This window comes from Nycticebus coucang, chromosome 19 (genome assembly GCF_027406575.1).
Source record: "Nycticebus coucang isolate mNycCou1 chromosome 19, mNycCou1.pri, whole genome shotgun sequence".
Taxonomy (NCBI): Eukaryota; Metazoa; Chordata; class Mammalia; order Primates; family Lorisidae; genus Nycticebus; species Nycticebus coucang.
Window position 1 is genome coordinate 44994177 of NC_069798.1, and position 14884 is coordinate 45009060.

At 37.7% G+C, this 14884-nt stretch overlaps 1 protein-coding gene across 2 annotated transcripts in view; it reads right to left on the minus strand.

The window, feature by feature from the left end:
- DYM (dymeclin) overlaps positions 1 to 14884 on the minus strand; it is a 449579-nt gene that overhangs the window by 87388 nt on the left and 347307 nt on the right. For both annotated transcript variants that reach the window (XM_053571937.1, XM_053571938.1), the window contains one exon: positions 1763 to 1945. In XM_053571937.1, coding sequence (XP_053427912.1) covers positions 1763 to 1945 — 183 coding nt within the window. The remainder of the gene's footprint in view (positions 1 to 1762; positions 1946 to 14884) is intronic.

The window sequence follows — 14884 nt, forward strand, 5'->3', positions numbered from 1 at the left end:
AAATTGGCAAAAGGCTTAAATAGGCACTTCCCAAAAGAGGAAATTGAAATGCCCCCCCCCCCCAAAACACATGAAACGTGCTTATCCTCATTAGCAATCAAGAAATTACAAATTAAAACTATAATGAGATGTCATTACAAAACTGACAGAACTATTAAAACAAAGTGTTTAACAGGATATGAAGTAATAGGAATTCTCACACAGCACCGGCTGGAGTATAAAATGATAGTGTTCCGTGAAAAAAGGTTTGGCATGACTCTTGCCATCCAACAACTCCACTATTGGGTAAACACCCCAGAGAAAGATAAATACATTCGTGTACTTTTTATTACAATTATATATTTATGTTTGTGTGATCATTTAATAACTGGATGTCTTTCCACATGTAAGTAACACAGGACAGGAGGTGGCCTCTTCTGTTTACTCATGAGCCCAGCACTGTGACTCATATTAGCTATTCAAGAAGTGTTTACGGAACCAAACTGAATCAGAAAACACTAACACAGTGATACAAACGCAACAAAAAATATTTTTAAAAAGGACAGGAAGTAAAAGTTTACAGAACTGTGAAAAATGTTCAGCCACAGTAGTAACGAAAGAGATTAAAATAAAATAATGATGAAATATCATTTTTGCTATAAAGACACGTTTTAAAATAATTATAAAGCTTAAAGCTGCTAAAGTGTAGTGAAGTCGACCCTCTCGTAGGTCACTGTGGATGTTTAAGATGATACACAGATACAGCACTTGTATGTTGTTCCTGGAAAGCAATTTGGAAACCTGTGTTCAACCCTGAAAATACAAGTTAAAAGATGAAAGAAAAAGAAAGGTACTCTCTGACAATAAAAACTAATAACATTCCAGTTTTAAAAGTATTCAAAAATGTAATTTAAAAATGTGAGATAAGTGATGTGTGTCACACTTTATGGGGGCAAGACATGATTGCAAGAGGGACTTTACCTAACAATTGCAATCAGTGTAACCTCGCTTATTGTACCCTCAATGAATCCCCAACAATAAAAAAAAAAAAAAAAAGTATCCGTTTGACACATTCTCATCACACTAGTTAACATAGCTTTCATAGCATTTTCTTAGAAAATGTGTCAAACGATCTATGAACCAAGTGTATGGTGCCCCATGATCATATTAATGTACACAGCTATGATTTAATAAAAATAAAAAAAGGAAAAAAAAATGTGAGATAAGGTTTATTTATAAATTGTTCACTAATTATGAATTGATATGGAACACTGGAAATAAGTAAGCAATAATGGGATAATGGTTAATATATTTTAGGACATCTTGGGCGGCGCCTGTGGCTCAAGGAGTAGGGTGCCGGTCCCATATGCCGGAGGTGGCGGGTTCAAACCCAGCCAAAAACCACACAAAAAAAAAAAAAAAAAAGAAAAAAAAAGAAACTATTTTAGGACATCTCCAATTCAAGCTAGATAGAAATTAAAATGTGATATTGTCAAAAAATTGATGATACTACAGAAAAATGTTGAAGATCTAAAGTTGAACTGTAGGCTACAGAACTGTATAAAATGAACTATGACCTCGATTCCATTAAATATGTATGTGTGTGTAAATAATGGATATACACACAAAATACAGCTGGTAAAGCAAAACAGACTGCAAATATCGTTAATGTTGAAAGAAGGGACTCTTACTACTGTAGCTCTCACCAAGGGTTGTTAAATTTAACTTTTTCCACTTTAATACTTAAAAAAGAATGGTACTAAATATCTCCATTTATACTTACCAGATCAATATTTTGCATTATATCCTGAAATGAAGGGTGAGTTCGAAATTGTTCAAAGAGGTCCCGTTTGTAAAGCAGTGCATACACCAAGTTTGGGTTGTGGTGAAGGGAGTTTGTCAGGCAGGAATTGATGATCTCTAACATCATTCGAATCACTTCTTCGATGACATTTAGGTCTTGTGCCTTGTAAAGAAAGGAAACCCCAACACAGTCAATATTTTTCCCCTTGCAACAGAATTAATCAAAATAAGATTTAATTACTTTAAAATTATGACAGTATTAGAAACATCATGTGGAAAAGCTCTCAAGATTAAAGGAGAGAAATGGAGTGGGAGGGGAAGGTTTGGTAGAGGGAGGGTAAAGGCGGGACCACGCCTATGGGGCATATGACAAGGGCACAAGTCACATCTGTCAAGTGTAGAACATAAATGTCTTAGCACAATAATCAAGTAAATGAGGTGAGCTATGTTGATTGGTTTGATCTAACCACATCAGATTGTATAAAAAAAATCAACACATTGTATTCCACATATGCAAAAATGTATTCATGATCTACGTGTATTTGACTTAATTAAAAAAAAAGAATTTTACAATTGTGTTTATGAATTATGAAAGGATTTGGGTTAAAATCTTTTGAATTTAGTATGGCAATAATTAGAAATTTCACATAATAAGTTATAGATTCACTAATATAGAGAGACATTTGGAGCTTATTCAACTCCCCATTAATTACGTCCTAATTTGTATTCTCATCATCCCATCACCCTAAAGCATTAGAATTTTACAATGTAAAGTAGTGGTAGGGTTGTTTCAACTCCAAGAAAAGTGACTAGGCATTCAGAAAATGACCTCACTTTTCTATACCGTCATTTCAATCTTTGTATTAATGGATAAATAGACTCTGATGTTGTTGTTATTTCCTCAGAGTTAACAATTTCTGGGAATCTGAACATAAAATAGTTATAAGACAGCAAAACTCACAAGAAGCAATTAGTGAACCTCTTGGAAGAAAGTGCAAGGGGAAGAACAAAAATAGGAGTATATACACAACAGGCTTCCCTTCTCCTCTTCAGGTATGCCTATTTCCACACAATTTACCCCTGGCTCTATGTTCTTAAATACAATGTCCAACGTTCAATCAAAATGTATGAGACTCTCACAAAAGGCAAGTTAAACAAATCATCTCCATCCAAGAGACAAAGTAAACAGCAGAATCTGACTCAGAGATGTAAGATATTGCAAATACACACATCAAAGAGGAAATTCCAGCAGAGCTGTAAATGGTAAGAAAGTGACAAATGGTAATGCTAGAATTTGAAAAGGTGGAAAGAGCTATGAAGAATCCCTAAGATGGTTTAACAGTAAAATGGACAGAGCTGAGGAAGGAACTGTAAACGTTAGGATAGGTTAATAAAAATTATACACATTAAACTTACAAAGAGAAAAAAGAAAAAATAGAACAGACAGTCAAACAAGAGCTGTAACATATGAAGTGCATTAATATACATGGACCTGACCCCAGAAAGAGAAAAGAGAAAGAAAGGGCAAAAGAGATATCTGAAGAGATAAAAGCTGAGCATTTTCTATAAATAATCAAAGAATCAAACAACAGATCCACCCACCTCAGAGAATACTCCCAAAGCCACCCCTCAGAATGAAAACAAGAAATACATCGTATTCAAATTACTGAAAACCAAAGACAAAGAGAAAATCTTGAGGGCAGCCAAGAGGTTGGGGGGTGGGAGGAAACATTAAATGCAGAGGCATAAACACACGAATCACAGCGGACATCTCACAAGAAACTACGCAGTCCGACCTAAATGCAGCAGTGTGACCAACATGCTGAAGTAGAGTCGACAAGGAATTCCATGAACAGCAAAAATATCTTCCGAGTCTGAAGGTGAAAGGACAAGCCAAGATAAATTTATTAACTGTACTCCCATACTATACAAAAGAGTAAAGGGATTTCTTCAGCGAGAAGGAATATGAAACCAGCCAGAAATGTGGACATACACAGGGAAAGGAATACATTACCCTTATTTTTAATCGTTCAAAATCAGAATTGATTTCTCAAGCAAAAATAGCAGAAAGGTATTAGTATTATAGGTTTATAATATATATGCTATATATCATGGTTTACAGCATATATGTGTGTGTGTGTGTGTGTGTGTATGTATGTGTATCATGTAAAATATATCAAGATTCTCCTGCTGGTAGTCATCCAATTTATATCCAGTTTCCTTGTTTCTGTGCACAAGGCTGACAAGCACCCTGGTAGACCTGTTATATACGGGCACTTTCCTTTCTCTGGGATAGATTCCAGGGAAAGGGATTGCTGAAAAGGCTGTATTTGCAATGTCTATGGCATAGACAATGCCAGATTATTGTTTAAAGAGAGATAACAATACCTTTACATCGAAAATGCTTGATTTTTTATCAGTCTTCTGAAAGAACTAGCTTTTGCTTTTGTTAATTTTTAACATCATTCTATTATTTCTTGTTTCATTAACATGTCCTTATTTTTATTACTTAACAATATTTTTTTCAGCCTTTCTCCTTTTTCTAACATCAGTAAATTTACTGTTGAGGCTCTAAATTTACTGTTAAGCTACAATCTCCAGGTTTTGATATGTAGAACTGTACTAATTACTTATTGCCAAATACAAATTCCGCCCCCCTTTCCCCTCCAACCACAGCTTCTTACTGTGGGGCCAGGAACCTGGAAGTGGCTTAATTGGGTACCTCTCACGTATAGTACCTAGCAAGGTGGCAACCAAAGCTTTACAGTCATCTCCAGGCACGATTTGGGATAAGATTCACATCAAAGATCTCTTAGCAAGCCTCAGGTGCTCAGTGGCTTCTGGCTAGAGACACATCGGTTGGGCCTCTCCATATGGCAGCTCGCAATACGGTAGGTGGCTTTTCCAGAGCAAATGAGTTAAGAAAGAGTGAGAGAGGGCACCCAAGACGGAAGCCAGAGTCACTCTGTAACTTACTCTCAGAAGCAACATCAGACATGTGTTGTTCTTTTCTATTTGTTAAAGCAAGGGAATCCCACACTCTAATGAGGGGATTGTACAAAGTATGAAATGTAGGGGCAGGGCTCACTGGGTACTTCTACTACAAGGGCTATCATGCCGCACAGTCCTAAACACGGCAGTCCCTCCTTACCTGTGGGGGGGACGTTCTAAGACCCGCAGGGGATGCCTGAAATGGTAGATAGACTTTATTTTTCCTATGCATACATAACCATGAAAAAGTTTAATTTCTACATCAGGCATAGTAAGAGATAAACAACTAATAATTACAATAACATGTCAGCATTACTTGTGCTTTGGGGATGTTTTTAAGTAAAGTAAGAGTTACCTGAATATAAGCACTGTGATATCTTGACAGTGGAGCTGATAACTGAGACCACTGCTAAGTGACTGACGGGCAGGCAGTGTATACAGTGTGGATATTTTGAACACAGGGAGGGTTCATGTCCTAGCCGGGATGGTGCAAGATTTCATCACACTACTAAAAGTGGCAAGCAATTTAAAACTTATGAATTGTTTATTTCTGGAATTTTCCATTTAATACTTTCAGACCATGGTTGACCACAGGTAACCAAAATTATGGAAAGCAAAACTGTGGATAATGGGGGACTATTGCACTTAATAATTTCTATTGGAATTTTTTCCTTTAACCCAGGAGTTATTTGGGAGTCAACGGTTTGGTTTTCAATAACTTTTAAAATGCGACTGCACTGTGACTAGTGAATGGGTCTCTATAACTATGATGTTAACACCTTGAAAAATTTTTAAAGCTTCTCTGATTTAGCACAGTCAATTTTTATGACATTTTATAATAAATATTATAACAATTTTGTATTTTCTGAAATGCTTTCCTATTTATCTTCCTATATACTTTTTAGATTAAGATTCTATATCCTTTGCTGACTTTTGGGTGATTAATTTATCACTTTCTGATAGTTATGTCAAAATTGCCCATATGACTAAGGATTTATCAGTTTCTCCAAGTAATTCATATATTCAAAGTAACTACAGGCTCATGATTACCATCTTTTAAAAAACATTTTCATCATTACATATTGTTTCTCTTTATCTACATTGTTTTATTAAAGTGTCTATTTTGCTGATATTAATGTTGTTATACCAGCTTCATTTTGTTCAGTACTAATAAGTCATATCTTTTGCCAGCCTTTAACATTTTTTGCAATGAAAGTTGAAAACATATATAAATAGATATAGTTAAAAGCAACTATTTGGCTAGGCAGCAATAATTTTTTAATCTAGTCATATTTTTTTAAAGGTGGGTTTAATTCACTTACATTTCTTATTACTGACATGTTTGGATTTATTCCTACATCTTACTCTGTGATTCTTGTATCACTTATTTAAGTTGCTGCATAACAAACTTCCCCAGAGTTCAGCAGCTTAAAATAGCACTAATCATTTGTTTTGCTCACGATTCAGGATGGGCTTAGTGGGGACAGCTTGTCTCTGCTCCATATGGCATCACATGGGGTCTGGCTTTCGTGACAGCCCAACATGGTGGGCAAGCTGGTGCTGGCTGTGAGTGGGGCACCGCTGGGGCTGTGGATCAGGGTCTTTTATTCTTCCCCATATGGACTCTTTCTAGGCTGCCTGAGCTACTTCACGGTATGGAGGGCCCCAGGAATTTCCCTTTGGAAACCATTTAGTGTCATTTCCATCATACTCTGTTGGTTGATACAGTCACAAAGTCCTACATACGTTCAAGGGAAGGGGATATAGACTTTATTTCTTAATGAGGGAGTGGCAGGATTCTAGAAGAGAACGTGAGGCAGGAGATAGGGTTGTGATCATCTTTAGAAAATACAATCTGCCAGACTTTGCTTTATTATCCTTTATCCATTGTTCATCTCTTCCAACTGTCTTCCCTTTCCAATCTCTGTTGAATGGGCAAAGCTTTTTTATTATCCTGCCCCTCTTTTTTCCCTCACTGGTTTGAAGGCTAAAGATAGAATTCTGATTGCTGTATGGGTAGCCACTAAACTTTTAACATGCACATCCAACCTCAGAAATACTGCTATCCACCTCCTGGATGAGACCCAGGGAGGCTGAACAGCAAATGTCCAATCCCAATCTTCTTGTTTTGTGATAGTTGCTCAGACTTATAAATTTCGTCTTAAAAAATATCCCATAAACTGGATTCTGAAAAGTGGTTAAACTTACTATTAATTTTAATACATATCATGGTTTCTTACATTCTATAGGGCCATTTTTTCTTCCACTTGAAGTACATCCTTTAGTAGTGCTTTCAGTGAGAGTCTATAAATAATAAACATTGATAGTTTCTTTTTCAGACAGTTTCACTTGTTGCCTAGGCTATGGTGCCCTGGTGTCAACTTAGCTCAACAACCTCAAACTTCTGGGTTCAAGTGATCCTCCTGAGGATCAGCCTCAGCCTCCTGAGTGGCTGGGACTATAGACACCTGCCACAATGCCCCGCTAAGTTTTTCAGTAGAGATGGGGTCTTGCTCAGGCTGGTTTCGAACTCCTGAGCTCAAAGGATCCTTCTACGTTGACCTCCCAGAGTGCTAGGATTACAGGCATGAGCCACCATGCCTGGCCAACATTGAGTTTTTGAATGACTGAAATATGTCTTTATTTTGTATTTTTATATTAAACTTTATCTGGGTAAAAATTCTAGTTATTTTCTTCTGCATTTTAAAGATATTGACTAATTTTATTCTGGCATTTATTTTTGCAGTTGAAAAGTTTACTATGATTATTAATCCCCAGCAGATCTTTCTTCTTTTTGTTAGCTTTTAAGATTTTCTTTTCATCCTTTATATTTCCTTAGTTTCACAACCATGGTTCAAGGTGTTGGTTTATCTTTATCTTGTTCAGTATATTCAGAATGCACTTTTGACCTGACAACCTAGTCTCCTCCATCAAAATAATTTGGATAATCTTTTTAAATTACTATCTTCTAATTTATTAACTCACTTTGATGGTATCCACATATATTAATCTTGTCCGTTGAGCTTTCAATTTTAATGTATTTTTTCATTTTTAAGCTTTCTTTTCTTTTTTTTTTTTAGAGACAGAGTCTCACTGTACCGCCCTCGGTAGAGTGCCATGATGTCACACAGCTCACAGCAACCTCCAGCTCTTGGGCTTCCGCGATTCTCTTGCCTCAGCCTCCCTAGCAGCTGGGACTACAGGCGCCCGCCACAACGCCCGGCTATTTTTTGGTTGCAGTTTGGCCGGGGCTGGGTTTGAACCCGCCACCCTCGGCATATGGGGCCGGCGCCCTACTCACTGAGCCACAGGCGCCGCCCCATTTTTAAGCTTTCTAATTAACTAATTCTAATAGTGATGTTCCTGTTTCACTTCTGTTTCTATTTCATAATTATTTCCTACTTTTCCTCCAGTTCCTCCTCCTCCTTTCTCTCTTTTGGAGACAGGATCTTGCTGTTGTCTAGGCTAGAGTGCAGGGGCATTGTCACCGCACGCTGCAACTTCAAACTCCTGGGCTTAAATGATTTTTGACCCAGACTCTGAAGTAGCTGGGACTACAGGAACAAGCCATCATGTCTACCTAATTTTTTAAATTTTTGTAAAGAAAGAGTCTTGTTATATTGCCCAAGCCAGTCTTAAACTTCTAGCCTCAAGAGATTCTCCCACCTCATCTTCCTCAAATGCTAGGATTAAAGGTGTGAGCCATTGTGCCTGGCCTATTTATTATTCTTTATAAGCCTTATTCCTTCATTTATTTTTGTGGATACTAAAAACATTTTAGAGTCTTTTCAAAATTGTTCTATTAATTTTTAATTCTGTTTGGATAAGTTTACCCTATTTATGAGTACGAATATGCTGTCTTTCTTAGCCTTAAGTTAGATTTTAGCATGTACTTGGCCATTTTCTTATGCAAGCTCATCTAATGTGGCTTAATGCTCAGTCATTGTGGTAGCTCCCTAGTCCTTAGTCTGAAATCAGGTCCCGTAACTGCTGTCTGTTGAGCCCTGTCCTGCAATCACTCTGAAGAAGCATCAGCGGGGCCTATCACCATGATCAGTTTGTCTCCAGACCCCATTGTGAGGCTGTTTCTGTATCCTCCTGCTTCCCTAGTCATCTAATTTAACAGTCATTATCAGCACATTTATTCAGGCTCTTTTCAGAAAAGATCTATTCCAGTTCCCAGTTTCTAAAAGGGAATCTGAGCCTTACGTCCTGCCTCTCACCTGGGCATCTTCAGTACCTTTACTCTACAGCAGCTGAGTTCCCAACTACTTCTCCTTCCTGCCTAGCAGAGTCTCACCCTTTCAGATCCTGCCCCCTACTGTGACAGACCGCCCCCCCCACCACCACCACTTCTGGTCCATCACAAAAGAGCTATCTCATTTTGGGATATAGCTATGAGTTTTAAATGTTTTCTTGTTATAGTTCATCTATTATTGGTTATATTTTTGGAGCAAAGAGGAGAGCAGGCTTCAAATTAGCAACTAATAAGACAATTTTGACCAGAAGTTCTCTTAATTATATTCTCATTTCAATTTAATTTTGGAATTAGGAGAGAAAGAGAAAGCTTCAAGTTTCAGTATTCTGTCTCAAGATCATCTAAGAGCAACCCAATGAAATAATATTGAGAGAGGAGACCTGAGAAGGGTGAGGTCTAGGAGAACAGGTCTTCTCACGGAGACCACGAGGATACACATGCAGGGTCCTCTCCACGGGGACTCAGCTCTTGGGAATTTGTAAACTTAACTTCCTGAAACTTGGAAATTTCCAAGTTTCTCTGAAATCCTGTAGTTCTGTAGGGGTGGGAATAGCATCTCCCGCTTGATTCAAACTGGCCAATGAGAAGGGTGGCCTGTGGGTGGAACTTTTTGACTGTCAATAAAAAGGGAAAGACGAAGGCAGTTGGGGAGTGCGGCTATTTGGAATTCTTCTATGTCGTAAGCTCCCGGCTGGTGAATAAAGCCCTTCCTCTTATAAACATGGTGTTTGGGTGCTCTTTCTCTCTGTTGGGCCTTGTCTTCCTGCAACAATATGATTACTTTAAAAATATGCCAGTCAAAATATTAGCTTTCTGCAGAATTTTTTCATATATACAGAGGATGCCAGAAAAATGTATATGAATTTTAAGAAAGGAAAAAACAGTATTAAGATTGCAATCCTCGGGTTGGTGCCTGTAGCACAGTGGTTACGGTACCAGCTACATATACCAAGGGTGGCAGGTTTGAACCCGGCTGGGGCCAGCTAAACAACTGCAACCAAAAAATAGCCAGGCATTGTGGCAGGTGCCTGTGGTCCCAGCTACTTGGGAGGCTGAGGCATGAGAATCGTTTGGACCCAGGAGTTGGAGGTTGCTATGAGCTGTGATGCCACGGCACTCTACCGAGGGTGACATAGTGAGACTCTATCTCAAAAAAAAAAAAAAAAAAAAAAAATTGCAATCCTCATGTCACATTTGACTTCTGCAAGTACAAGAGATACATGATACAATGTACAAGATAACAAACAGTATTGGTACTTGCTGAGTATTATAAAGTAATAGGATGTTTTTCCTTTCTTCAAATGTATATACATTATTTTGCACCCTCTATATATTTCACATACCTATTTATGTTAAATATAAGCCCTGATATATTAGGCTTACATTTATAAAATTATTTATCTGCTGATAGCATTCAATTTCTGCTTTCAAACAAATTGAGAGTTGATTCTCAATGTTTAAATGAGTAATTTACTGAAATGAACAGGGCTATACCCCTGAACACTAAATAGGCACCTGCTCATTTAGACACAAGCTAAAATATTAACTATGTATTTTGTTGCCAAGTCAGGGAAAGTATAAACTAGAAACTTTCCCTCAATAAGCACACTCTGTATTAGGTTTTACTTTGCATCAACCTGACTGAAGGCTCTTTGAGAGTTATACTAATCCTGTTATATTTGAAGGAGTTACCGATACTTTTATTTCTCTTATGTTATTTTAGTGATAAGTTCTAGTGCTATCTTTTACATTCTAATGGTATCTTCTATAATCAGCTGCAGACTATTAATTAAATGACAACACATAGTTTTTAGCATTACTCAAACTGACTAAAACTGTAATATGGGAAGTTATGGCAAAGACATGTATATGTATATTTTGCTGGACTGTCATGCTAGAAAGCATTTTCTATATTTTAATGTACTGCTATTAGAGAAACAAAAGTGTGAAATTAAAAATAAGTTTAAAGGATAGCTGATTATAATATTCTGTCAATGCATTACAACTTTAATGTGTAACACTGCAAATAATTTAATTATTAAGATATGAATATAAGGAACCCAGATACAACTACTTTTCTGTGTGAAAAGGATACTTTCCTTCCCGGTTATACCCTGGGATGAAATTCCACTTACTTCACAACAGGCTGGCACTGCCAATCCTACTGGATGCGGTTGGAGCACAGCTAGACAGCTGTGCCACGTGGACGTCAGTCATAAGTATTTTCACAAGTACTCTCAATGGGATTAGGGTTTTTTGTTTTTATTTTCTGAAGACATAGGGCCTCACTCTTCACCAGGCTGGAGTGCAGTGGCCTCATCACAGCTCACTGCAGCCTCAAACCCCTGAGTTCAAGCAACCCTCCCTCCTCAGCTTCCCTGGTAGCCAGGACCACAGGTGTGTGCCCCGTTAATCTTTGAAATTTTTGTAGAGATGGGGTCTTGCTATGTTGCCCAGGCTTGGACTTTTGGCCTAAAATGATCTTCCTGCATTGGCCTCCCAAAGTTCCAGAATTACAGGCATGAGCCACTGTGCCCAAACAGAATTAATTCTTGAGAAATAAAATAAATAAAATGAGGTTTCTTTGAAGTCAGGTATCTACATTAATTGGTTTTACTATGTTCTAAAAACTGTACCAGGAATTTCTACATACATTATTTTATTCAACTGAGCAATTCTTTAGTTTAATTCAGAGCAATTCAGTTATCTATCCAGTTAGGAAGCTTAGAATTTGATCAACAAATCATAAAATCACAAAACACACTCAAGACACTAAAGCCAATCCCCTTAATGCTAGAATCTCTTCTATAATATTCATACCAAGTGGTTAACCAGCTTATCCGTGAACATAGAGCACTTCTGAGAGGCTCTTGGTTCTTTCGTTGCAGTTACAGAAGGCTGTCACAACTTAGCAGAAGATTATCACTTTATTTCTAACTCGTTGGTCTTCGGTTTATTGTCACAAATAGAACTTTCTTCTTAAACACACCAGCAACCTCAACCGTCTCTCACCATATCCTGGCTTAAAGCCTTCTCATTACCTTACTCACGTTCAGCTGTATGTCTACCAGTTGGACTATTCTGATTATAGACATAATTCTGTATATTCATTTACATTCATTAAGATACGTAAGTATTGGTGCATTTGTAATCCTCGCAACTGATTCATTTCCATTTTGAAGTGATAGCAGTTATCTGCTCACCATTAGATTAATTATCCCTTAAGTCAGAATTCCTATTGTGTAAATGGTTTCCTAGAAGCCACGTGCTGTGGACTCTCCCTTTCATGTTGGAAGATCAGTTGCAGGTTCAAGGCACCAAGCAGACCATGAAACAATCACGAGGTAAAGGTGTAAATTATGCACCAGAAGATTAAGATTTACTAAAAACAAAGTATCAAACTTTTGGCTAATTCTAATTTACAAAGAGAACTATCCCAGTAATGATAATTTCCAAGTTATTTCAATTTTCAACTTGCTATTATGGGTAGACTCTGGTCTAGGCACTTATTACACATAGCAATAAACAAATGTAATTCTTTGTTTCATTATTTAAAAAGCATTATTGAGTAATAATAACTTGTAAAACAATAAAAAAATTAGCATAAATTTGATTGGAGGATTTCTTGAAAATTACAGAGCCATCCGAATCTCAGTATTTAAATAGACCAAAAAGTTATCTAATCTACCCATTATTTTAGCGTCAGGATTTCACATAGTATTTATTACTATTTGATACCTTTTCTCATTAAGTTCAAATGGGTTTAAGATTCGCAAAGCCCTTAAAACAGTGTGTATTTTTTTTTTTTTTTTTGAGACAGTCTCAAGCTGTCGCCCTGGGTAGAGTGCCGTGGCATCACAGCTCACAGCAACCTCAAACTCTTGGGTTTAAGCGATTCTCTTGCCTCAGCCTCCCAAGTAGCTGGGACTACAGGTGCCCACCACAACGCCCGGCTATTTTTTTGTTGTGGTTGCCATTGTTCTTTCAGCTGGCCTGGAAGGGGTTCAAACCTGCCAGCCTCATTGTATGTGGCCGGTGCCCTACCCACTGAGCATGGGCACTGCGGAAGTGTGTAATTTTTAAAAATTAATTTATAAAACTGGTCTTGCCACAGTGAGATAGTATCAACTCCAGTGAAAATGGCTTTTATCCAAAAGTCCCAAATCAACACAATTATAACCTTGACTCAAACAGTACACGAGCAATGCATTTAACCAGAACATATGTGCCCCTGCAACATTCTGAAATTTAAAAAAATATATAATCCTGTCACAAAAATGGAAAAAAAAAACAACCAACCAACCAGTCTTTAGGGGCAGTGTATAGAAAAAACGACTTGTGTTTACAGAATAAAATCTTATGATAGTATACAATTTTGAAAAAAACTTTGTGACCATGCTATTTCTAGCCCTTTTCCTCTGGATATGTTAAAACTAGCTTTCTCAGAGATACAATCTGATGACTTATCAATAGCAGCAAAATACGCAGAGAATACTTGGCCTTTTCCAGTCACACAGCTTCTAGAAGAGGAATGGAACCCAGAAACACTTTCTCCTCAAAAAAATGGGCATACTTATTTTACTGCAGACAATCTCACTGTAAAAACAAGAAAATGATCCCCTTTCCAGATGTTGCTGATAGTTTGTACATGCTGGGAATGAAAGCCCAAGAAATTCTATGTTAAGTAGTAATTTAATATCAAATAGACAAGTTGCCAGTTGTGGGAATATTTTACCTTGTTAAGAGCACTCAGGGTTGCCTTTCATTCTATAAACTTCCTTTTCCTTTTAAGAGGGAATTTATGCAGTTAAATAATTTCAAATCATTTATTTTTAGTTTCCTTAAGAGAAGCATATGTATCTTGTTTGTATTAGTTTTGGGGGGATTCCAAGAGAGTTGTCTAAATTTCCTGCATTTTCAGCAGAAAATAAAACCTTCAACAGAATTAATGGGATTTTGCCAAAGGGGGGAGGAGAGAGAGGAAGTGCACGGCCAGGTCCTCTTTAAAGTGAGCACGCCCACGGCCTTCAAAGCCCGTCACTCCGTGATAGATGCCTGTTATCTTTACGTTGTTGATTCACTGGCACACATACTGAAAAACTTTGTGACCATGTTATTTCTAGCCAGAACTGGATTTGTCCCCAAATATTGAGCTTGTGAGAGAGAAGTAGCTTTATATTACACACAAATCACAGCTAATGAATAAATCCTGTGACTGAACGAGACCCTGGCAACCTTAATGAAGTGGTGGGAAGGCAGGCGGTGGGGAGACGGCAAAGTTAGGGCACCAGTGGGCTTGTGTGGAGAGGCAAAACTGCGTGGTCTTTTATCCATTCCTCGGTCGTGGTTTGCCCGTGGCCCCCAGTCTCAACTAGACCTGAAAGGTTGTCCTTTAATGTACACTGCTGGGACGGTGCGGGAGCCGGGGCAAGGGGCCCGTGCTAACTGCACATGATTTTCCATATCTGGAAAAAAGCCACAATTCACAAAAAAAGGAATGTTCTGATCAGAATCCAACTAAGTTGCAGCCCCTCCAAATAAGATTACCACATTAGGCCACTTGCACTGGGTACAACATGGGGTACAGGGTGAAGTTTCTCCCCTCTCCCCAGGCCTCCCTGCTGGCAAAAGAGAGTAAGTGTATACTGGAACTTGGTGTTTCTCTTCTTTAAAATATAATGTTTGGCCTTAAGAGGTTGTGTTCTTTTTCATTCTTCTTAATAAAATATGTTGGTGTTTTCTTATAAAAAGAAATACCTTTCTACATTCTAAACAAAGTAAAATCTGAATAAAATAATATTCCAGGACGTTGTCTTGTTAATGGCTTTGACTTTCTGCCAAGTGCCTCTTCTC